Genomic DNA, 25,336 nt, shown 5'->3' on the forward strand with positions numbered 1-25,336 from the left:
AGACCCACAGTGTGCCGGGAGGGAGTCAGGAAGAGGGAGTAAGCCAGTGGGGCCAGCTCCTGTGCATGTGTGCACATGTGTGCATGTGTGTGCACGTGTGTGTGCAGGCATACATATAATGAAAGGATGTAAGATGAAAAAAACAAGGTTTGCCAAGTTTAAGGGGATGATGAGGATGATCCTACAAAAAGTCATCCCATTTCAAAGTGAACCTCCTGTGGCAAAATTATGCACACTGATGTTGCCCACAGACCAGCTGCGCTCGTGGGGGCTCCAACAAAGAGGAGAAAGTGAGGGAGTGGTCCTTCTGGGTATAAATCTCTGTTATCTGAGAGAGGCTTGCTTGTTATGATGCCTTAGGGTAGTGAAGAGCACCAGGAAACAATTGAGTATTTTCCCTTTCCTCTTTTTCTGACCTGTTTTTACTTACTTGAAGTAGTTTTAACAAAATATGGGCATTAATCCATCTCACCCAAGGGAGTGGCTTGAGAGTGTGTCCTACTCTGTAGTTAGGGGTCTTGCAAGTATTTAAAGATCTGTAGTAACAGATGGAGCTTGATCATTTTCCTTAAGAGAAGTCATCAGTCTGAAGGAAATTGCCTGCACTCTTTTAGAATGGCTTAATGATTTTTCTCCTGATATTGGAAAAGATCCTGATGCTGGGAAATATTGAGGGCAAGAGAAGACGGGGGTGGCAGAGGATGAGATGGTTAGATAGCATCACTGACTCAATGGATATGAGTTTGAGCAAACTCTGGGAGATAGTGGAGGACAGGGAAGCCTGGTGTGCTGCAGTCCATGGGGTCACAAAGAGCCAGACACAACTGAGTGACTGAACAGCAAAAACAACCTTAGGATGCCATTTGTTTATTTATTAATATGGTAGCAATTAGTAGATTAAAACGTATTTTCTATGGTGATGCATGTATTTGGGACCCACTTTAATTTAGTTTCTGACATCATTTATAGATTATTTGTTCCACCAAGAAGTCTCATTAATAAGATTACAGAGTGCACAAGACCTTCAGGAAGATTCCAGGTGAAGACGCTGGAGAAACTATTGTGTTTGGCATCTGATCTTTGTTCAGTTTGGGGGTTACTTTTATTTCAACTCAGGCAAGTCATAAATCACCCCTAGATTCTATTGGTGAGTAAATTAGGGTCTGACAAGACAGGAGCCTTTTGTTTATTTTAGCTGTTTTTTAAAACTGTAAATGTGGTGAGAGACCCAAGTTCAAAATGTGACGATGTGAAAGCATGCGTGTCAGTTTTACTTTCCTCTCCTTCACCTTCTGAGAACAATTGCATTTCTTAGTCCAAATAAAGCCAGTTGAATGTCGTGAAGGTCTGCAGCTGAGGGATGTCCCTTGTTGCTGTTTTCTTTGCTTCAATCAATGAAAAGTCGCAAAAGTCATCCGGCTCCAGAACACAGATTAAGACGAGGCGTTTCAGAATAAGTGGTGCTGTCAAGTGCCCCGAGTGCTGATTCTCTCTGCTGATGGAAACAAAACGTTTGAGATAAAGTTTTGGAGCTGATGTTGGGGAGATGGTCTTCTCCTCAGCACCGTTTATTTTGTAGCATTCATTGACTTTTCTGAAATGGGAAGACACTTTTCTCTTCACTGGAGTATAGTCTCTTAAAGTTGGAAAAAAAAAAAACCCAAACTGTGTGGATTACCAAAAGATTGCTTAACCAACAGAATGCAAGGAAACATTGCAATAGGGTAAAATAAAATCTTTGAAATATGATTTTTACTGAAGGCAGTTCTTGTGACCAAAAAAACATTGCTTTTCCTGTACCTTTTCCCCCTTAGTCATAAAATATAATCTTGAAAAGAAATAGGACTCAGCTGCTCATAGCAGGGAGCAAGGGTCGTAGGCAGATGGTAAATATTCTTTTGTGGAAGAAACTGACCAGCCTCAAGCATGTGGCTGAGCTGACTCGTCGTAGCTGTGTTCCTTCTTTTTCTCCCTGAGTAAAGAGCTCAACACCAGTGGGAGACAGGACTGTGCAAATGCACATCGTTAAGGGACAGACTGATGACAGCCTGATAGGACTGACTGAAGGGAAGCACAAAACATTTAGGACTAGAAATGTGAAAAGGTACACTGATGATTGTGAGCATCTGCTGGAAGCTTATGTGGCGTGAGTATCTGTAGGAGCCTCTGAGTGGGGTGGAAGTGATCCTGGGGAAAAGCTCAGGAGAAAGTCTGCCACCATCCCAGGAGGAGCGCCTGCTGTGTCCTGACGTTGTGTGCACAGGCAGTTTGGTTCTTCTCACTTTGGGAATAAAATTTTGGAAAATCATGTAATCGGAGGAACCTAGGTTAGAGAAAGGATGTGAAGTCACCCTGCAGTGACTGAGGGTTCCCTGTTCTCGAAGGGTTTTCTAGCCTCCTTCCTTCAGCCATTCAGTCACCAGGTCTGTCTACCAGGGCCTCCTGGTGCCTGTGTCCCTGCCAGCTTGGGACAAGGCTGGGAGGAGGGGCAGCCCCTTCCTGAAGATTCCTGAGAACACCTGGGGAAGGGGAGAGCTTACGGAGAGCCCAGAGCCAGGAGGTTGGCACGCTGCCCTGACTGCAGTGTTTCTCCCTTCTGGGAGTCCCACACTCCACACACTCACACACCGTGTACATAGACACACAATGTACACACACCCCATAACAAATATACTCACACCATAACATACACACACACCATGTACACACACCATACACATATACACTCACACACCGTACATACACCGCATATACACACACACCATACACACACACACACATCACATATACACACACTATAACATATATACACACACCACATACACACTCACACACCATGCATATAGACACACACACCATGAACACACCATGTACATACACATAGCATGTATACACACACCATACACCACATACACACATACCATACATACACCATACACATATATACATGTGCCACAGACACATTCACACACATACCATACATATACCACATATACACCATGCACATATACACACACTATACACAAACACATACATACCACACACATACCATACACATATACACAGGTACCACCCACACACCATGTACACACCACATACATACATACCGTGAAGACACCACGCACACACACACACAAGGCCCAAACACCACATACACACATCATGCACACACACCATACACATAAACACCACACATACACACACAACACACATCATGCATACATCAGACATATTCATGCATCATACATAAACACCATGCACACCTCATGCACACAACATGCACACAGACACACACCATACACACAGTCACATGCACCTCACCACACACACACACACACACACACACACACACACACACACACGACTGTGAAGAGCAGGCTGTGGTGGCAACCATCAGTTCCAGGCCCAGCGGGCAGAACTGCCATCTGTGGTTCAACCCCAGCGTCTGGCCCGGACACCGAGGCCTTAGAAGAAAACGACTTAGAGAATTACCTCATTTTCATCTGAAGTTAAATGAAAGCAGGGATTTGAAATCTTGACTTTATTGTGTTTCTCATAAAGGGAAAATGACTTCAGATAAGAAAGTTTAAAGACTGGCAAAAGCAACTCTCTCAGCTTTGATCTCCAGAGACGTGGAAATAAAAACAAGAGCACGGTGAGTGCAGGTGCCCGTCTGGAGTGAACACCAGCTTTTGTTCTAAAACATGGCAGCTGTGTGGGTGGTGGAGCAGCCTGCCGACCTCTCAGCCCACTCACCGTCTTGAGGGCCCCCTTCACGGGCTGGGCGATGTCTTGGTGGAGTGATCACTTGCATGTCCCCTGTCGTCCTGTTGTCTCTCCATGAATTTGTCTGCATCACCAGCTCCACCCAGAGAGGCATCCTTGCTCTTGTGCGGCAGGGACGCAGGTCACATTGCATCCAGGACACAAAGGTGCACAGTGAGCAGGAACGGGTCTTTCAGAGACCCGCCGCCCTCCGAAACCACTTTTGTGCATGTCTTGATGTTATACTTTACTTACTTGGCTGTTTTGATATTATTTTTTTAAGCATTAAAGCACCTTTGCAGTGACTACCCAGGTCAGAGGTGAGTTCAGTCCCAAGTGTCCAAGTGTGCCTGGAAGTGTTTCCTTCCCAACTGATTTCTCACTTTGTTGTGTGGACGGTAGTTTGGAGTGTTGGGTCCTCAGTCTAGATGGGCAGGTGAGAAGCTGCAGAGTATATCGAGAGGACTCAGAGTTTTTAAATGTTACTGAGAGCTTGGGGACGTGGCCACACACCATATTTCTCCCCCATGTTTCCCTTCACGTGTCAGTGATGGGGCCGGCCTCGTATAATACAACCTTGCACCCAGTAGGCCTGCAGCCACCTGCTGAGGGGTGAAGGTTGGCTCCAAGTCACTACTCTGACCCCCACCCCCACCCGCCCTTCACCTTCTGTCTGATCCTGTCCGGGGCCTGGCTCACTCTTCAAGAACAGCATGGGTTCAGGAATCAGTGTGGGTGATGGAGAAATACTGCATTTGTCCTTGATGAAGCCAGTGTTCAGGGGTGCTTGCTGTGAGCAGAACCTGGCGACCTGGAGGATGTAAACAGTCACATGGCCCCATGGGCCTTGAACTTAGGGCACAAATCCCTGGGTAAACAGTCAATCCTGTGTCTCCTCTCGTTTGGGGAAATCTGGTCATTTATTTGCTATCTCTGGGAGTTTTCACTGTCTGAACAGTAGACTGTCAATCACGGTAGAAGTAAAGGTCATTCTGGAGTCATTTAGGATTTCTGTTGTGAGTGATTTTGCCCGTGGGAATGAGTCACTCTTGCACACACACATGCAGGAACACACATGTGCGCACACACCTATGCATGTGAACATACCCTCCAGAGCCCCAGGAACTCATGTAGTTCTCTGCAAGAGGTCACCTATGAAGTTGTCCCCTGAGCCTTCAGGAATTAGTTTGTTTTCAGCAAGAGAACAGTCTCCTTCCAGGGTCCATGTTTTCTTCCCTCCTGTACTTGAAAGAAGCTGCCCCATTTTCATAACCACTTGATCTGGGCCCAGGCCGGAGACCTCAGATGTCAGAGACTGTTCTGTAGTGAAGTCACAGTGATAGCCACTTCATCAGAGCACCACTGGCTGGGCCGGCTGGGCATGGCTGTATCAGGGCCTGGCTCTTCCTAGCACCCTTGACCTTGAAGACTGGTTTTCCTCTGTTCCTTTCTGTTCATGTGCCTGATATTTGAGAAATGAGATAATATGTGAGTCTAGTGAATCTTCAGTTGTTTTGCAGATGGTAGTTACCATTCCCATTCCTCTAATTTTTAATTTGTGCTGGGGCACAAAGGCACCTGTTCGATGACTTGCCCAGAGTCACCTTGAAGCCTAGAAACAGCCCCTTTCTGCCTGTGCTAGTGCTGTTTAACCTTTGAGATGCTCTTTCCCTTGTAGTCATTTGCAACAAAACTTAACGAATGAGACCCTATGAGCTAGTCTTCTCAACTGACCAAAATGTCCAGACTCCTTAGTTCACCAAAACCTTGATGTTATTTGTGTGTGCACTCATACATGTGTGTTTCCTCACTCATATGAGAAACAGAGAGGGCGACCCTCTCATGGCCTAAACAGGACTGTCACCTGCTCACCCAGGACCACTGCATCCAGAGCACCACCCACAGGCACTGCTGTTCCTAACAGTGACCTCACTGAGCACCACCTTAAGAACCTGAAAGACCATCATGTCAACTGCACTCAATGTTCAGTGGCAGAATTGTCAACAACCAGATATGGCAATGGGGCTTCCCAGGTGGTGCCAGTGGTAAAGAACCTGCCTGCCAATACAAGAGACTTAAGAGACTTGGGTTCAAATCCTGGGTTAGGAAGATCTGCTGGAGGAGGGAATGGCAACCCACTCCCAGTATTCTTGTCTGGGGAATCCCATGGACAGAGGAGCTTGGTGAGTTACAGTCCATAGGGTTGCAAATAGTTGGATGTGCACAGCAAATATGGTGATTAGCCAACGCACTTCTCATTATACCAATCTAATCAAGTGGAGGGTTTTAAAGTTATGTATGATAAGACATTTACTATTATAAATAATAAGTACACTCAGTCAGGAACTGTTATCACAGTCACCACCTTGGAGTTGGATGTCAATTTAGGCTGTTGAAGACGGGTGAAAGTGGACCCTTAAGTATTTTGCAAGAGTTTGTTTCCAGACTTAGTGCTGCGTTAGTAATTCTCCTGCTTTCCTCTCTCTGTCTATCCCTCCCTCCTTTCCTTTTTAAATACCTTCTTGGTGAGACCTCTCCCTACCACATGCCAGAGATGGTCCATGCCTCTCCAGAACCACAGAGAAGATTTACTGCTTGTTGAAAGCAATTCCCTTCTCTCATCTTTCTCACGTATTCAGGCAAAAATGATACACTGAGCCATGGCAGAAGCTTCATAATGGATCCTCCTGCTGCTCATCCCTCCAAAAAAGGGAAAAGCAGTCTTTCCCAAGTGGAATCCTTATCCTGTGTTAGTTTTCTTAAAAGCTTTGCATTCCTCTTCCCTGTTCCAGCCCACTCCATGTACAAGATGACATACACAGGGCTCCGTCCTTGGTCTCTCCTCCATGAGGCCTCTCCATCCTTCCTCCTTGTGTTGGGCGTGGGCTGTAAACTGCCTGGACCACGTCCACTGTCTTCAGGACACAGCGGCCCCTCCAGGAACCCCCCAAGGCTGAACTCAGATCCTGCTCCCCCTCACGAGCCCTTCCATAAGCCCTGGGGTCTGGTTTCTCCCCCAACTGTAGAATGTGGCTACAGAGTGAATGCCTGGCCCTCTGGAGCCTTTCTGATGGTGTGAATGAGTGAGTTGCTAGTTTCAGTCCCAGATTTGGAGCTGACACAGTCCTGGCAATGCGAGAAAGTGGGGCCCTGGGTTGGCCAGAAGTCTAAGACTGGTCTTGGAGGGTACCCCATGGCTGATCCTGGGAAAGGAGTCCTGGGGTATAAGGAATGGGGGGGGGGTGTCCACATGACCTTCCCTACAGCTGAACTAGGTGCCTCACATGGCCTTTTCACTTCCAGCCGTTGACTGAATATAAGATGGAGCCTGGCTCAGACGCTAAAGAATCCACTTGCAACACAGGAGATCTAGGTTCAATCCCTGCATTGGGAAGATCCCTTGGAGAAGGAAATGGCTACTCACTCCTATATTCTTTTTTTTTAATTGAAGGATAATTGCTTTACAGAATTTTGTTGTTTTCTGTCAAACTGCAACATGAATCAGCCATAGGTATACATATAACCCCTCCCTCTTGAACCTCCCTCCCATCTCCCGCCCCATCCCGCCCCTCTAGGTTGATACAGAGCCCCTGTTTGAGTTTCCTGAGACATACAGCAAATTCCCATTGGCTATCTATTTTATAAGTGGTAATGTAAGTTTCCATGTTACTCTCTTCATACATCTCACCCTCTCCACCCCTCTCCCCATAAGTCTGTTCTCTATGTCTGTTTCTTCATTGCAACACTCCAGTATTCTTGCCTGGAGAATCCCATCGACAGAGGAGCCCGCAGGCTACAGTCCATGGGGTCGCAGAGTTGGACACAACTGACTAACACTTTTCACATTCACACGGGGCAGGTGTCCACGACTCACACCAGGCAAGCTGGGTGAGTGTTGGCAACCCCCGTCCAGAGCTGACCATTAGAGACCGCTTCTCCTGCCTGCTCCAACTTGACCCCTTCAGTTTTGCTCCCTAAGAACCATCAAGGTGATGGGTACTTTGAAGGAAAAAGATAAAAAGAGAATAAATTCCAGTCCCATTTCCCACCCTAAAGATTCATCCCCACCTGGTGAGTAGCCCTGTGTTCCAGGGAGGGGTTGTCTATTGAGTCCTCAATCCTGCTGGCCTCCTGGGCAACACCTCACCTGGCCCCTGATGTGGCTCGTTGTCAAAACAGGAGCAGCAGCAAGATGGAGATTTGTCTCCAGAAGCCCTTTGCCTGCTCTCTAATGATGTGCAATTGGTAGTTTGGGGATTTTCTTTCTTTCTTCCCTGGCTAAAAACCTGCCTGTGGGCTCCCTCCCTGGGTGGCCCCCGCCTCCTGCACAACCACACAGGTCCCGAGCACCACGCCCTCGTCCCCCACCCCCGAACCTACCTCCTCCCCAGACCCAGCCACCATCCACACTGGTCCTCGGACGTCCAGCCCAGCGAGACCTTGAGAGTCTCCATGTCGGAAAAATTCAGCTTCATTCTTCTTTATGCTTCCAGCTCCTATGCTGCACAGAGTGGCAGCATGTGGGCACTTGTTACGGTGAGTAGAGCTTGTCACCGGCCTCGAGCCCCCACCCTCCTCTCTGTCCGGGTCACCAGTGAGTCGGCTGCTGGGAGCCCAGACCTCTGGGCACTCTATCCGTGCAGAGCTCAGAGCGCACCAGGTTCAGGGGCCTCTCACCGTTATGGTAGCTGTTCTGTTAGTTAGGAAGGGCTTTCTCAGGGCCTCTAAGAGCCTGATCATCATTTAAAATAAAAGCATGCATGCATGCTAAGTCGTTTCAGCCTTGCCCGACTCTTGGCAACCCCGTGGACTGTAGCCCACCAGAATCCTTGGGATTCTCCATGCAAGAATACTGGAGAGGGTTACCATGCCCTCCTTCAGGGGATCTTCCTGACCCAGGGATTGAACCCACGTTTCCTGGGGCTCCTGAACTGTGGGTGGATTCTTTACCACTGAGCCACTGGGGAAGCCCTAAAATAACAACAACTAGCATCTAATAAGAACTGTGAACCATGTGCTAAAGGAAATGCTCTTGGTGAGTCCTGAGACTGACTCCACGATCCCGCAGTGCTATCACCTCCTCTTTATAGGTGAGCACACGGGAGCTTGTGGGGGCCGAGTGATGGGTTTGTGGTCACAGTGCCGTCATGTATTTCTTCGGTTGTAGGACTGATATCTTTTCATAAACAAGGTCTTTACAGCGGGTGTGCATCTTCTGGTCACCGTGAGCCTGTGGGTGGTAGTCATGTTGGGGACGTGTCTTCACCGGTGTGAACCTGGACCCAGCTGCCCGTACTGTCCTCATGTCACCTCCTCTCTGTGCATTCTTGTTACTCTCCATCTGTGGCATATTGCCAATAGCTTGGTCCTGAAAATAGAGTGAAAGTTTGAGCCAGGTGTTAGAATTCACTTGTAAATTCCACTCTCAGCGCTGAGAACAAAGCTAGGGTGGAAATCAGGCAGACCAGTAAGAGAACCGGGGGTGTCCTGTGACATCAGTGGGGCGAGTGTTTATCTCAGAGTGAGGGTGGAAAGTAACTGCCCTTACATGTTTCCTCGCTGAGAAACAATCAGTTATGTGGAAAGGGAGATGCCCACGAAAAGACGAGGCTGTGTTTGAGCTCTGTTGTTGAGATCCTTGCAGAGCAGAGCCATTACTGTCCCGAGTGAAGCGTTGCAGCTGAAGGCCGGATCTCTCTGGAGAGATGAAGCAGTCAGAGGCCGTGCTCTGAGGGCGTCTGGGCACTGCTGCTAAGGCCTGTGTCATAGTTTAAATGCAAGTGCTTTTTGTCACTGGTAATAAAATAATGAGGCATCTTAACAATCACTGAAGTCTTGGGTTTGATGAAATCCATTAAGTGGCTGATCCAGTTTCAAACCCAAGCAGCCCAGCTCTGGAATTTCACCCATATCCACTCCCTTCCAGCTTTCTTAGCTTTACGGGAACACATTTGCAGGGTGTAAAGGAGTTTACACAAATCAGTTTTAGAACAGAGTTTGGCTTGGTTGATCTGAGAGCATGGCATCTTGACTGAATGCTGGGTGTCACATTTAAAAGAGAATCTTCCCCAGTTCCCCGTGTCTCGTGACTTGAAGACTTGAATTAAAGTCTATTTTTTTTAGCCACATAACAATTGTTGTCACACAATTGACTCAACAGATGACAAGTTATACTGTAGTATTTCTTGGTTTCATTCCCACCAGGGGACTCAAGAAGTGCTTTCCTATTGTCAGGATGATCACGGCTCTTGGGGTTGGTGGAGGCACCCCTCTCCAGCCTCAAGTTCAAAGCCAACTGAGAGAGGTCCACACAGGTGCCAGACAAATGGGGACTGAAACCCTGGAATTGGGGTAGATACCCCACCAGAAGACACAAGGCGGGTGGATGTCCATGTAGGATTGCTAACAGGTCACCCCTGACTTTTCCAGACTTTCCTCCTTCCCAGAGCCACAGCCTACCTACTGAAGGGGCCTCACTGTGGGGCTGGCAGAGGGGTTGATGAGAGTGCCTGTGTTTTGAAAAAAGGCTGGCTTTGCAAAGAGAAATAGCCAGGTTAGCAGGCTTGTGTCCTTCCTGTTTCCTTCTCCTCTCTGGGGAGGGTTGGGAATGGAGCACCCAGGACCATCGCTACAGCAGAAGGGCTTTCACTGGGATGGAGTTCAAGGCCACGGGGAAGGGGTCCTTACTTAACAGCCCTAAGCATTGGTGTCTACACCACCTGAGGCAGATTTCTGAGTTTTAGTGTCACCACATTACCAGGTGGCACTACTGGTAAAGAACCCCCCTGCTGATGCAAAGAGACATGGGTTTGATCCCTGGGTCGGGAACATCCCCTGGAGAAGGGCATGGCAACCCACTCCAGTATTTTTGCCTGGAGAATCCCATGGACAGAGGAGCCTGGTGGGCTACAGTCCATGGGGTCTCAAAGAGTTGTACACAACTGAGCACACACACATACACACACTCTAACTCAGGTGTGACTCACATGGTTTGGCCGAACAGAATTGGTGGTGACATAGCATTTAACATTTATTATGAAATGATTACCACAATCAGTTTTGTTAACACCCATCTTTTATTGTTGTATGTTTGCCTACTAGTGGTGTTTTTTTTTTTTTTTGCTAACACAGTTCTGAATACTTATGGGTCCACAATAAAGACCCATCAGATCATGAGTTACTTCAGGAGTGACTCTCAGAAGGAACAGCAGGCTTTCAGAAAGACAGCTCCGTCTGTTTTCGTTGCCTTTTCCTGAACATGCAGTGGTAGTACTCTTGTATGCACATTTTGGCCAGCCCCAGTCCACATGTACTAAAGAGACGTTTCATCCTAGGTCCCCTCTACCCTGGAAAACATTTTCAACTGTTCAGTCTTCTTGCAGTCACTCTTATTTTAAACCCTGTAACATATGTTTGTTTGTCACCAACTTTGAGTAGCAGCTTTGGAAGATCACTGGGGGAAATGTCACCCCTGCCCTCTTGGAGGGCAAGTGGAGGACTGGCATCACCTTTAGAGGGTGTCCACTTGGAGACCAATGACCCCGAGATGCACGAGGTAGTGTGAGCAGAAGGGAGCCCCTACAGCAGGGTGTCTCCTGAGCTCCATGGGCCTCTCCTGCCATCTCCTTTCACCCTGTTGCTGAGGCCACTGCCGTCTGTGTGTCACTGACCTGTCCACTTCCTGACCTCCCTTCCTGCCATCCTTCCAGCCCTGTCTCCAGCCTCGGTGGCCCTGAAGCATGGGCTTCTCTCCCCTGCAGCCCAGCACAGCTACTCCCAGAGGCATGGCCCTGTTGGCTGGTTCAGGAAACTGGGTTTGGGCTCTGGCTTTGCTAGGGACTCGCCAAGTGACCTCACGCAAGTCACGTTCATTGTCTCCCCGGATCCCATCTTCTCAGCTGGGCAAGGATCTCCTGAGACCCTTTGCCACTGAGGCATGTGAATTCCAGGAGAGCAGGAACAGCAATAGATCCGGTGTTTCCCACCTGGGGGATGTCCCTGCCTTGGGGAAGTTCCTTGGCCAGCCTCAGGTCTCTCGGGCTCCACTGACACCTGCTTCTGCATTTCTGTTTCAGGGCTGGGAGAGGGCTCTGCTCTCCTTCATCCGGACAGCAGGACCCATCCCAGGTCCTTGGAGAAGAGCGCCTGGCGGGCCTTCAAGGAATCCCAGTGTCATCACATGCTCAAACACCTCCACAATGGAGCCAGAATCACCGTGCAGATGCCACCCGCCATCGAGGGCCACTGGGTGTCCACCGGGTAAGCAGCCGGGGCCCGAGGGCCTGGCAAGTGTACTTCTTAGGGTTTCTCAGGTACACAGAGACTTTCTAGAACCCACAGTGATCCTGGGGTTGTCTGAGTTCTCACTCAGAGCCAAGCAACTCTTGGAAGCCTAGGTTGATGAAGAAACAGAGCTCGGTCCTGCAGAAATCTTAGCCTGGGCAGTGGGGATATGGTGCCACTGTGAAGCCATGTGGGAGTGAAAGCATCCTTGTTTACTGAACCTGAGGACCACTGGTGTATGAAAAGAAACCATTAGCAAGTGAAATTAGCAAGGAGTCTGTGTTTCACCAACCCTGAAACATGACGTGCAAGCTTCTGATGGTCTAAATAGTCTAGCCCTATTCTGGTAAGTTGATATCCAGCTTCAGAGTCTGAAAGTACGTTAAAAGGGACCCACACTGCCTGGACCAGCCAGGGCGCAGCTCTTGGCTTCTTTTCCAGGCTGTGGAGCTGAGATTTATCCCGGTTTGAGCTCTGGCTTATCTTCCATTAGAGCTTTTAAAAATAACCCAGAGGCAGACCTGTAGTCTTCACCCTGCCCATTAAATTGTTGCAAATTCACATGGCTAACTAGGCTAAGGAATAGTGGGATCTGACACCTTCGGTGCAGACCCTCCCCAGGTGCCTCAGGGAGGGTTCACAGGCATCCAGAGAAGAGAGGAAAAAAGGAATAAGACAAGGAAGACCCAGAGGTTTTTTGGTTTGGGTTTGTTTGGTTTTTTTTTCCTAAAAATGGGGTTTCTCAGAATAACCTCCTCATCAGTATTGGCACAAACAATCTTAACGCAGTGTACTTTTAAATAATTTATCATTTTGTTCAACAAATATTTCTGGAGTGCACAAATGTTTACTGCGCCTGAGCACAGTTCTAGATTTTGTGTGTGTAGCAGAGAATCAAACAGGCACATCTTCAAGAATTTCACAAATAAACACACAAAGAAGTGTTACAAGAGGGAGAGAAAACAACAGGTGCTCCAGGAGAATTTCAGGGCCCCTATTTTAGGATGGGGTGGGGTGGGAAGGGCTACCAAGATGAGGACACTTGAGCTGAGATGTCCTTGGCCGTGCAAGACTGGGAAGAGCTCTTGCTGTGGGGCAAGCAGAGGCTGGACTGGAGAAGCACCATGGTAGCCCTTGTGCCTGGGGTGGGGGCGGGACAGCCCCCAGGAGGCCAAGGAGGAGGCTAAGCCAGCTCCCAGGGCCCCTGCAGGCCAAGTCTCTGTGAGTTTGGCTTTTAATGTAAAAGAACTGGGGGCGCCATTGAAGAGATTTGAGCAAGGGCCCTGCTAACATCCCGATGCAATGTGACTGAAGGATGCTCTGGCTCAAGCGGATGGTGGAAAGAGTGATTGGGGATAGTCGGGTTCTCGGTCTTCTTAATCAATAGAAATCAATCAGAGGCTGGACAAGAAATTCAGGCCAGGCTTTACTGGAGCCCCTGCTGCAGCAGAGGGGAGCAAAAAGAAGTAATAGGTTGCCTTGCTCGCCCAGGTGGCTCAGTGGTAAAGCATCTGCCGGCCAATGCAGGACACTCAGGTTCGATTCCTGGGTTGGGAAGATCCCCTGGAGGAGGAAATGGCAACCCACCCCAGTAGTCTTGCCTGGGACATCCCATGGACAGAGGAGCCTGGAAGGCTACACCTCATGGGGTCGCAAGAGTCAGATACGACTTAGTGACTAAACAAGGATAACAACAAGCCCCCAAGGGAAGGGCGAGCTTGTTCCTTACATGGGATGAGGGTAGGGGGTGTGTCCAGGGGTTGGCAGGTGGGATGGCTTAGGTGGTCTGCCCACCCCTTAAGTGGTATTGAGTGCAGGGGGCACACACAGTCCCCTGCTTTTGCTGTCAGCTCTTCAGAAGGCAGTGGGGTTTTTGGACTTTCTGTATCTTGTTGTCCATAATTTTCCCAACCGCACATGCACACAGTTATTTTTAGTCTCGTAGTTTCTGTGTATCCATTGCTGGAGGAGAGGTGTGTCCAGGTGCAGGCACTGCAGCCAAGGGTCCTGGGTTCCAGCCCCTTTCAACTTGGGGATGACCAATTAAAAAGCTAGCTGGATACTAGTTCCAGCTGGAGATGGCCGAGGGCTGGGTGAGGGGAGTCAGAGTCGGGGAGCTGATGGAGAAGTGAGTAGGTGTGAACTCAGAACTGGATCAGCATATTCTCAAGTGAGATGAGGTATGAGAAGTCAGTGATGCTCTTGTCTAAACCACAGCAGCAGACATGAATCGCTGCTTACACAGAAGGACTCCTCTCTCCCTGGGGGATGGGTGGAATATGGATTTCCTCTCCCTCTGTCACAGAGACGGATGCTCAGAGTACCACTGGGTGCTGTATGTCCACTCAGCATCTACCGGCAGATGAAGGTCTCTCCCCAGCGAATGGTACCCACTTCCAGTAATGCTCAGTCGTGTCTGACTCTTTGCAACCCATGTACTGTAGCCCCCGGTCCATGGAATTTCCCAGGCAAGAATACTGGAGTGGGTTGCCATTTCCTCCTCCTCTTCCTAACCCAGGGATCAAACCCACATCTCCTGTGTCTCCTGCATTGCAGGTAGATTCTTTACCACTGAGCCATCAGGGAAGCCCTAATGCCCATCCACCAGTCTGTAAATTAACGGTAATTCTGAGAACCACTGGCCTTTGGGATGTCAGCTCCACAGCTTGATTTAGCCACATATGGCTCAAACCAGATTTACCATACCTACTAGGTTTATATATAAATAATAGACACAAGCAGGTTAAAGGCCAAGACTGGTGAGAGGAAACTCCCAGTGTCACCAAGACTAGGATCTGGCTAAAGATGACGAGTGGACGGATTCTCTGGCCAACCCACTGACTGCCGCTGTGAGGTGTGGGGTCAGACCCCTGTGATGACCTCCCCTGCTTACTGTGCTCACAGCATCCCCCCATTTTTCTGTAGCTGTAAGGTGTGGGGTCGGGCCCCTGTGATGACCCCCTCCTGTGGCTCCGGGCTCACTGGGTCTCTCCCCCACTTTCCCATAGCTGTGAGGTGCGGTCGGGCCCTGAGTTCATCACCAGGTCCTACCGATTCTACCACAACAACACGTTCAAGGCCTACCAGTTCTACTACGGCGGCAACCGCTGCACCAGCCCCACCTACACGTTGGTGGTCCGCGGCAAGATCCGCCTGCGCCAGGCCTCCTGGATCATCCGCGGCGGCACCGAGGCAGACTACCAGCTGCATCGCGTCCAGGTCGTGTGCCACTCAGAAGCGGTGGCCGAGCAGCTGGGGCAGCTGGTCAACCGCACGTGCCCCGGTTTCGTGCCTGCCGGGGGCGCCTGGGTGCAGGACGTGCCCTACGACCTGTGGCGGGAGGAGGGCGGGCGCGAGTGCACCCGGGCCGTGAACTTCGCCATGCACGAGCTGCAGCTGGTGCGCGTGGAGAAGCAGCACCTGCCGCACAGCCTGGACCGCCTGGTGGAGGAGCTCTTCCTCGGGGACGTGCACACCGACACTGCCCAGAGGATGTTCTACCGGCCGTCCAGTTATCAGCCACCGCTGCAGAACGCCAAGGTATGGGCGCGGGGCTGGATGTGGGGGGCGGAGCTACGGGTCTCTGCAACACCGACGGGCTGGGCGGGTCCAGTTATCAGCCGCTGCTGCAGAAGGCCAAGGTACCCCGCTGGCCCTGGATGTGGGGGTGGGGGTGGGGGGCTGCATCATGGAGGGGCTGGGGCGTCCAGCTACCAGCCATCCCAGAAGAACACCAAGGAACCCTGAAGCCCCTCTGTGCCCCAGATGTTGGGGGGGCTCTGTCACAGAGGGACCACTGGGGGTGATGGGATGGGAGGGCTGCAGGCCGGGGGACACGAACCTGGGTCAGAGCACCTGGGGGCTCACCTCCAGCTCTGTGATGGGGCCTGGTTTTCCCATCTGATGAGGGTAATGGTCCTGGGTTGGTGGCTCAGAAGGGCCTTGGTGGCCATCCTTGAAAATTTCTGAGTCTTCTTTCTGTCCTGACCCTCTGGGAACTTCTTCTATGAGTCTGAGAGGAAAGCTTATAGGAAATGGAGAGGGGTTATGATCTTAGCACCTGGGAAGACAGAGGGGCAGCCAGGTGGGGATCCCCTGGCCCTGGAGGTGGGCATGGGGGCGGGGGCTGTAGACCCTTAGAGCCTCCCGCTCTGTTGCCATGACAACCCCGTGAGGCCTTGACGACCACCCTCTTAGCAGAAGAGCAAGCAGCTGAAGTGTGAGGGGTGGTCTTCTGCCCAGGGTCACTGGTTAGTGACTTTCGGCGTCAGAGCTTGAACCCAGATCTTTCCCGAGACCCCACCCTCTCCTGGTTGGACTGAGTGAGACCTAAGTGACTGTGATGCTGGGGAGGATGTGATGGGGACAATGAAAACCTTGAATGCTGACCCCCTAATTACACTTGGATTCACCAGGCACTTCCTTCCCACGGGCTCGGAATCTGTGTCTGCAGTAACAGGGTGGTTTCCACCACAGAATCTGAGGAGGCAGGCAGGGGGCCTGGGTTGGGGGAGGAGGCAGAGAACACCTTCCCCATCAGACCAGCTTTTCTGGAGTCCTCTCTAGAACAGCAGCTCTCCAATCGCAGGGCTTGTCTAACGTTTGCTTGGTGGTTTATTTGTTGGTTTTTTAGTTTTTTGTTTTTTTAAATTTATTTTTAAATGGGGGAAAATTGGGCTTCCCTGGTGGCTCAGCTGGTAAAGAATCCACCTGCGATGCGGAAGACCTGGGTTCGATCCCTGGATTGGGAAGATCCCCTGGAGAAGGGGATGGCTACCCACTCCAGTATTCTGGCCTGGAGAATTCCATGGACTGTATGTTCCATGGGGTCACAAAGAGTTGGATACGACTAAGCAACTTTCACTTTCTTGCTTTACAAGGTTGTTTGGTTTCTCATCCAGTTTGTTCTCTATCCTCTGAGGGCACTTGGTGAGGGTACCACACGGTATTGCCCCCCACCAGGCTGTGGTTGTCTTCTTTCTGTGACCATGAGCTTGTGCCATGAAAGTTGGGAAAGTCACCTTTGTGACGACTGTGGGTCGTCTGCGAGGAGGCCGGCCTGGCAGCACTGCTTCCTCCGGGTGTGTGTCTTGGGAACATCTCCTCCTCGGGCTCCTGAGCAGACCCAGGTCAGGTCCGAGTGCTGTGCCCTGCAAGTTCCTGGGCTACCTGGAGCAAAGGTGGGACAGGGTCATGGGGGAGAGGGCGGCCCTCTTGCCCCCAGGACCCCAGGCACCCTCACAGGGAGAGGGCAGGCAAGGGCTCTGCCTGCTCCTCGGCTGATGGAGAGGCCCCAGGCCCGGATGCTGGGAAGTGGAGGGACGTTGAGGGACCTCTATGGATGGCTGCCACATCCAGACACTGTGCCTCCTCTCCAGACTCCTGGTGTCAAGACACTGTGGGAAGGGGTTTGCAGACGTGCACTTGGCGTCCTCTGAGCCCAGTCGAGCTGACATTCACGTTGTCTCTGGAAGTGAGTGTGTCACTGGCGGAGATGGCCTGCAGCTCGTCTGGAAACCCCACGGGTGCCAGAGTCCCGACCTGGCCTGGCTGAGCCTACGAGAGGATCACCTGGGAGCAGAGCCTTTATTCCTGCTCACGGTCCAACGAGGATGCTAGTGAGCAGGATGGCGAGAGGGAGGCGGGATGGAGGCTCCCTGCCCGGGAGGGGTCGCAGATAACCTGGACCTGACCTGGGGCTGTGTGTGCACGTCATGGGGTCCAGGCCCCGCTTCCTCACCTGAGGACACCCACATGGGCTCTTTGATATCCTACTCTCTCTTTACACCTGGAAAAGCAGGGAATGCCTGCACCCAGGTCTCTCTTCCCACCTCTGTCTCTGCCACTTCTCAATGCTCTGCAGCTCTTAGAACAAAGTTAAATCCTTGCTCCTGAGCTGGTGGCTCTAGAGAGGCACCCCCAGTCCTGTGCCCACTGGGCTGACTTCCCTCACCAAACCCCGCCATCTGCTGGGAGAGCCAGGCTCACACTCCAGCTCCTGGAGCACACACATCTCGGAAGTGAGTCATGACACGTCAGCGTGGGGACGGAGGGTGGCAGCTATAAGGCTGACCTTCTTAGGATTTTCATAAAAAAGTCGAGGCTTTATTTTCTGACAACATTGGACAGACTGCAGAATATGTGGACCTTGGAGATGGAGCCAGTCCCAGGGTCCAGGCCTCCCGGGGTCACCAGCTGCGGGCTTGACAGTGTTTTTCTGACCTCTGGAACTAAATCTTTCCTATAAAAGAAGCAGAATTGATTGGGTTGACATGCTGATCACCACCAGGCATTGGGAGAGGCCGCCCACCCAGCCTGCAGTGAGGAGCCCTGGGGGCAGGTGGCCGAGGAGGGCTGCCCAGCAATGACAAGGCTGTAAGATGGCTCCTCCTGTTTTCTCTTCCCTCCTCTGCGGGGACTGTTTCCCCAGATGCTTCAGAAGTAAACTCTTTAAACCCCAGGCCACGATCCCTCTCCTCGTTAAAGAAACGCTAAGGGTGGAGAGAGCCTTGGACCATAGAGATTACCCAGGACACACTGTCGAGTTTTGTTGTTTGTTTTGTTTCAAAGGAAGGTATTGAACAGTGTGAAGAGTGTGATACAGTGTGTAAAACTAGCAACAAGAGAAGAAGGTAGGCTGACCAGCGACCTGGTGTTTCTGCAATGTCGGAACAAGGAGGAGGGACAGCACTGCCAGGGACAGATGTTTGTCACCGGGAACGTTTCTGTACCTTCGTGCCGAGCGAGATCTTACGCTATCCAAATTCGTTACCACATTCAAAACAAATTCTAGAAAGGCAGGACTCCGAAGCTCGGAGGAGCACAGTGGCCACAGATGAAGTGGTGGCCGGGCTGGGCGGACGCGGGCCGGTGTCCAGGGCCTGGGCTGTGCTCTCTGCGGAGGCCGGCCCGGCCCCGTGGCTCGGGGAGCTGAAAAGGCCCGTTCTTCTCCTGTTGTCCCTGGCGTGTGCGTCTGGGCTTGCCGCGAGCGAGCAGTCAGGAAGTGTTGTGATCCCTCCCCAGGCAGGCCGGGAGAGGGGGTCAATGGGCTCGGCCTCGGGGCCTCTCCAGAGCCCTAGGTGCTGCCTGCCCACCGGCTCCTGCAGCCCACCCTCCTGCTGCCCGGGAAAGGAGGGGCTGGGGGCGCTTCCAGACAGACCACAGGCCCAGCCGCACCCCCCCCCAACCCTTCACCTCCCCTAATCGCCAGTCCTTAGAGACCTGGCTGAAAATTAGCTTAAATGCTAAATTGAGTTTAAAACCACTCGTTTCAGCCCCTCTGGAAACAGGACACCGTGTAAAAATAGAAAATTTAAATCAGCTTGTTTTTCTTAGCTTTATACAACTTTGCTGTGAGGTTCAGAGCCCTCGGCAAATACGTGATGTTTGAAGAGACTCAGGTGAGCCTCCTGGGAGGATTCTTCTGGATGAAGTTGGCTACTTTTCATTAAAAAGAAAAACAGGACCCCCTAAAGTAACCCTGAAGGAAGAGGCTCGGCCTAAGTCGAGTTCAGCTTCAGGGCACGTTCCCCTCTGCCTGGATTCCTGTGCCTCGGAGGGTTAGCCAGGCGCCTTCTTTCCTCGGCAGAATCAAAAGTGATTAGAGCAAAGATTGCTGGGGTCGCTGGAAACACCAGGGCCTCAGGATCAGGCTTGCGAGCAAACGGAATTGGGCTTTTTCCAAAACCCTAGGCCGGTGAGGCCATGGCATCGTAAATCAGAGAGGTGTCTGCAAACCAGACCACTCTCCCCAGCCACGTGCCTGAGGTATTTGGCCTGGAATGTGATGGCAGGGCTGCCAGGCAAGGAAGAAGCCCAGCAGAGTGTTTTGGGGCTGCCTGAGCCCTGGGAGGAAGCAGAGGTTCCCATGTGCTTTCTGTCCTGCATTCTCTGCAGACCTCTGGGCTTGAACAGCCATTTGTCTGGAGGGAGCTTGTCTTTCCAAGGCTCTTAAGGGCACGTGAGAAATATAGGTTTACAGTGAGATCTCTGACATCCCAGGGACCTTGGACCACGTGGCCGTGGACAGCAGGTGTTCCGCCCAGCTCCGGGAGGCGGGTCTGTGGCAGGAAGGGTCTCTCCTTAGGCCTGTGGTTGGCGTGACTCTTGGTGGGGCGGCGAGTGGGTGTCACGGGTGCACTGGTAGAAGGATCCAGAAGCTTATGGAGGAATCTAAGTCCCTGCTCTTTTCTGCCAGTGCAGGGAAAGGAAAGGGGTTTGTGGAGGTGATGGGAGTTGGAAGAGGTGGTCGAGGACGGGGCATTCAAGGAGTCAAGACTGAGGCAGTGTCAGAAGCTGGCTTACCTTCAGGATGCTGCTGTAAAGAACCGTGACCCTGCCCCCGGGGGCTGGGTGCTGCCCAGCGGTGATGGGATCAGCTGATGGGCTCTGGACTCTGGAGGGCTTGCTCAGGTGGACACCCCAGGGTCAAGAAATGCGTTATCACACAATGGCCACGCCACACGGCTTCTGGCTTCCGTTGTGTCTGCAGAAACGTGTTTTCTATTTTTTTTTTTCTTGATTCCTGAGTGCAAGATTGCTTTATTCGGGGAGTCAGCAGACCAGGAAGTTGTTGTTGTCAGGGACAATGCACGCGGTAAACATTTCATCCCTTAAAAGGCCAGGAGGCTGGGAGGACTGCGTGAGCTCCCGGGTGCAGGAAGTCAACTGTTGGGAAGTCCAGGGCGAGTCCTGGCGTTTGGGTTGTTGGCCAAGCTGCGGGGAGAGAACAGGGCAGGGGTCACACGTGGGGTCCACTGCCTTCACGGCAAACTCGACTGTGAAGATGAGTCGCCTTCAGCTCTTTAAATGCTCTAGGACACAACCAAGTAAAGGTTAATTCAGAGTTCCTTCTGAAACCTCCCCTACAGTCATCTGTATTGAAGAGCCAGCCATCTTCTCAAGGATCTTTCTATCTGGCTGTTGGGTCTAGGCGCAGTGTCTGCACCGGCAAGCTGGAGGCAGGATTCTCTCTCATGTGATTTACAGGAAAAGTCTTTGGGAGCTCACGGCTCAGATTCTAAACCTCTTAGAAAACCATTTCTAGGAAATGCAGTGTTGTTCCCCAGGGGACACACCCAGTGCCTCGTCCTACCTCCAGGACACAGTGTTCCCTCGACTCTGCTCCAGAAGCGTCTGGCAGCCACACACAGGACCGAGGAGTGGCTGAGCCTCTCTTGCCCTCTCCCATTGTCCATCCAGCTGGACCCTTCCGTGGTGCCTGCATCACAGCTAGGGGTTGCCGGGCAGCATCTTTGTGCGGCTGAGTCCTCTTCCCTCAGCGCCGGCATCAGCTCCTAGCCGGTGGTAACCAGGCTGAGCTGGGGCTGAGCAGTGTCTGAGCACTGCTCTGGCCTGGCCAGACAGCCTGCCAGCCTCCAGGGGTGGGGAGTGGGGCCTAAGGCTACAGTTACAGACACCCAACCCATTTCTTGCTGCAGGTCACTCCTCATGTTGAAACGCTCTTCCCCCTTAGTCATCGTGAAAGCCTGCTATTTAAGAAAAGCATCTTGGGGACTTCCCTAATAGTCCAGTGGTTAAGAATCCACCTTGCAATGCAGGGGACACACGTTTGATCCCTGGTTGGGGAACTAAAATTCTTCATGCCACAGAGCAGCTTAGCCTGCCTCCTGCAACTAGAGAGTCCTGTGCTGCAAGGAAATATCCCAAGTGCCGTGACTTAAGACCCAATCCAGCCAAATAAATAAATATTTTTTAAAAGAGAAAAGCATCTTGGAAAAGAGAAACGTCACAGCTGGGGCAGTATCTCGGCCTTAATTTCTGCTTCCCCACAGTTGTTCCTATAGGTCTTTTGAGTTTTATTCAAGCCAAAGTGAAAGTGAAAGTCGCTCAGTCATGTCCTACTATTTGCAATCCCATGGACTTCCACCAGGCTTCTCTTGTCCATGAAATTCTCCAGGCAAGAATACTAGAGAGGGTTGCCACTCCCTCCTCCAGGGGATCTTCCTGACCCAGGGATCGAACCTGGGTCTCCTGCATTGCAGGCAGATTCTTTACCATCTGAGCCACCAGGGAAGCCCAATATTCAAGCCAAGGATAGTGGTAATTAAGAGCACAAAATCAGAACATTTTTTTTTTCAATCCTGTCCACAAGACAGAAAGGTGTTCCCTTTATCCAACCATGACTGAAACTGTCCCCTTGTTGACAGTGTCCATCCAGAGGCCAGAAATCCCACACTCATTTGTGACATTTGGTTTTTTAATACCAACTGAAAGAGTTGTTTAAAACAGTGACTAGTTAACTCAACAACAATAACAATAAAAGAAACCCAATTAAAAAATGAGTAAGGGGAGTTCCCTGGTAGTCCAGTGGTTAGGATTTCAGGCTTTCACTGCCAGGGCCTGGGTTCATTCCAAGGTGGGGGGCTGAGATTCCACAAGCCATGTGGCACAGCCACAGAAGATGTACAAATAGCCCATAAGCACATGAAAGATGCTCAGCATTTCTAATCCGTAGGGAAATGCAGATCGGAACTGCAGTGGGTTACCACCTTCATACCTATTAGGATGGCTGTTACCAAAGAAAGGAGAAAGTAGCAGTTGGTGAGGATATGGAGAAATGGGGACCTTTGTGAGAATGTACGGTGTGTAGCTGCTGTGGAAAACAGTATGGCAGCTCCTCAAAACGTTAAACACAGAATTGCGGTTGTTCAGTCGCTCAGTCGTGTCCGACTCTGTGACCCCATGACTGTAGCCCACCAGACTCCTCTGTCCATGGGGTTCTCCAGGCAAGGATACTGGGGTGGGTTGCAATGTCCAGAGGATCTTCCCGACCCAGGGATCAAACCTGTGCCTCCTGCATTGGCGGGCAGATTCTTTACCACTGAGCCACCAGGGAAGCCCAAAGATAGAATTACAATCCAGCAATTGCACGTATTGACCCCATAGAATTGAAAGCAAGGTCTGAGGTATGTTGGACAGCCATGTTCACAGCAGAATTGTTCACTGTAGCGAACAAGTGAAAGCAGTGCAGATGTCCACCGGCGGATGATGGCTAAACCAAATGTGCACACACACAGTGGAGTACCACTCAGCCTTAGGAAGAAGATTCTGACACAGGCTGGCATGTGGATGAACCTTGAGGACATTGTGTTAAATAAGCCAGTTACAAGAAGGACTGTATGATCCCACTTATATGAGGGACCTCAAGTTGTCATATTCTTAGAGACAGACAGTAGGATGCTGGTTGTCAGGGGCTTGAATGAGGGGGGACAGAGTTTCAGTTCGGGAAGATGAAGAAGTTCTGGAGATGGCTGGTGGTGATGATTGGACCACTATGTGAATGCACTTTGATGGCAAGTTTTATGTTATGTATATTTTACCACTACAGGGGCTTCCCAGGTGGCACTAGTGGTAAAGAACCTGCTTGCCAGTGAAGGAGACGTAAGAGACATGGATTTAATCCCTGAGTTTGGAAGATCCCCTGGAGGAGGGCATCGCAACCCACTCCAGTATTCTTGCCTGGAGAATCCCATGGACAGAGGAGCCTGGCGGGTTACAATCCATAGGGTTGCACAGAGTCAGACGTGACTGAAGCAACTTAGGATGCATGAAGTCAAGTAACTAGTTTACAAATTTGGCAAGGTCAATACCCAAGGGCCAGCTTCCTCCCACTCCCTCCCAGCTGATGGATGACAAGCTTCTCCAAAACTATCCAGCCTGCCTTTCTCCGCTGCCAACAAGAAATGGTTCAGTCGGGACCCTCACTCACATGAAGGGACCAGAGTTCAGCCAGGTCCTCATCTCAGAGTTTAGGACCCCTGCCCTGTCGTTCTTAAAGAAAAACACCAGACACCACCGTGCTCGGCATAGACCAGCCTGGGCCCCACAGCAGTGCCCCCTCCTCTGAGCTGGTTCCTTTTCTGAAGAGCAGTTGATCCCTGGTGTCATCGGAGCAGCTCTTATAAGAACTAAGACCCCTTGTTCCCGCCCCACCCGCCCAGTCTAAGAATTCTGGGCACTTCCTGAATGATATTGGTGTTTAAGGAAACAAACAGATCTTTTCAGGGATTGAGGCTCGTGTCTTCCTAGAATGGCCAGAAATGAAGTGGTCACAAGTGATGTTTTTAAATTCCCAGATAGCAAACCGAATGGTGGAAGCAGGAGCAAGTAAGTGGAGGCTGGGTCGGCCTGTTGGGACCTGCAGTGCACGTGGGCTGTGTAGGATCTGGCTGGTAGGCAGGAGTGGGGGAGCAGTCAGCAGGCTGCCAGCTGGTGAGCTCCCAGGGGAGTAGCGAAGCCGTCGCTCCTTGTGTGTGTTTTGGAAGCAGCCTGGTGTGTGCTGTCAGAGGGTTCTCTCTCTTTCCAGGGTGTCTCCTGCACCACTTGGCATGGTTGCTAACAGGCACAAGCATCAGAACGTTTGTGAAATCTGAGAGACTTGAGTCTGAGTACTGGTCTGATTTCACTCAGATATGTGGACTGGGGTGGGGGAGCAGGGAGAGCAGGTATAGTTTGATCAAGGTGCTGCTCACAATAACACTTGCTAACCATTAAGGGGCTAACTACCTGGATGTGGGAGCTCATACAATGCTACAGGCATTGTATTAGCTTTCTATCCCAGACTTGGAGTATCAGAACCCCGTTTTGGGGTAAAAAAAATTTGAAACCTTCACTTCCTAGTAATTTACAAGAAAATACATCATGGCAAAATTACTGAATTCAATGATGCTTTCTTTCAAGTAAATTTGTCTTTTTATCCTATTATGCATTTGAAAGATCGTAGCACATATGGCAGGAGACATGCTATTTGTTTGGTCTTCCTACCAAGTGCCATGTACACACACAGCCCCAACTCGCCGAAACTTCTCTATGCAGCAATTCTCAGAGTACAGAGTGGGACCTGCCTTAATCTGTGCTCATTTCCTACAGCATTTATGCAGGTATAACAGTGCTCATTTTATGCATGGGGACGTTGACATGGAGAGATTGGTAACTTTCCCACAGTTCCCCAACTGCAGTTGCTGGCCCTTGGATATCCTGCCATGGCTGGAATCATAATTTTTTGTGCAAATAAGCCCTCGTGGGCTGTACGTGTCCTTCCAGTCCGTGTCCTCGTGGTGGCTTGCAGACAGCCCCCTGCTGACCACGGGCTGTAGGGCACTTTCTTGTGTATCTCAGAGATCTGGGCAGGAAACCGCAGGTGCACAAACACATGGGGCCTGGAATTCCTGGCTCCACTGATGAGCACAAGGACTGTCAGTGGCGTCACGCTGTCCCAGAAGGAGAGCGTGGAGGGGGCGACTGGAATGCCCTGGTCCCTTCCTTT

The 25,336-nt window shown here is 51.0% G+C and overlaps 1 protein-coding gene and 2 long non-coding RNA genes across 7 annotated transcripts in view; 1 reads left to right on the forward strand and 2 right to left on the reverse strand.

Annotated features, from left to right (window-relative positions):
• The window catches only part of APCDD1 (APC down-regulated 1), a 32,819-nt gene that overhangs the window by 1,964 nt on the left and 5,519 nt on the right, over window positions 1-25,336 (forward strand). For 2 of the 5 annotated variants that reach the window (XM_081561672.1, XM_081561668.1), the window contains 2 exons: window positions 11,841-12,024; window positions 15,057-15,588. In XM_081561672.1, coding sequence (XP_081417798.1) covers window positions 11,841-12,024; window positions 15,057-15,588 — 716 coding nt within the window. Of the gene's footprint in view, window positions 1-5,110; window positions 5,949-11,840; window positions 12,025-15,056; window positions 15,589-25,336 lie in introns of those variants that run through there. The other 3 variants (XM_081561670.1, XM_081561669.1, XM_081561671.1) reach the window with 3 other exon arrangements.
• Window positions 3,527-5,048, reverse strand: LOC145534360 (uncharacterized). Its single transcript, XR_014074495.1, has 3 exons — window positions 4,873-5,048; window positions 4,432-4,576; window positions 3,527-4,209 (listed from the first exon to the last, which is right to left on the reverse strand). It is a non-coding gene; the product is annotated as an uncharacterized LOC145534360 (long non-coding RNA).
• On the reverse strand, window positions 8,834-16,204 carry LOC145534361 (uncharacterized). The gene is made up of 2 exons (XR_014074496.1): window positions 15,916-16,204; window positions 8,834-9,133 (listed from the first exon to the last, which is right to left on the reverse strand). It is a non-coding gene; the product is annotated as an uncharacterized LOC145534361 (long non-coding RNA).

Source organism: Giraffa tippelskirchi, chromosome 14 (genome assembly GCF_054371585.1).
Source record: "Giraffa tippelskirchi isolate mGirTip1 chromosome 14, T2T-mGirTip1v1.2.pri, whole genome shotgun sequence".
In the NCBI taxonomy this organism is placed as follows: Eukaryota; Metazoa; Chordata; class Mammalia; order Artiodactyla; family Giraffidae; genus Giraffa; species Giraffa tippelskirchi.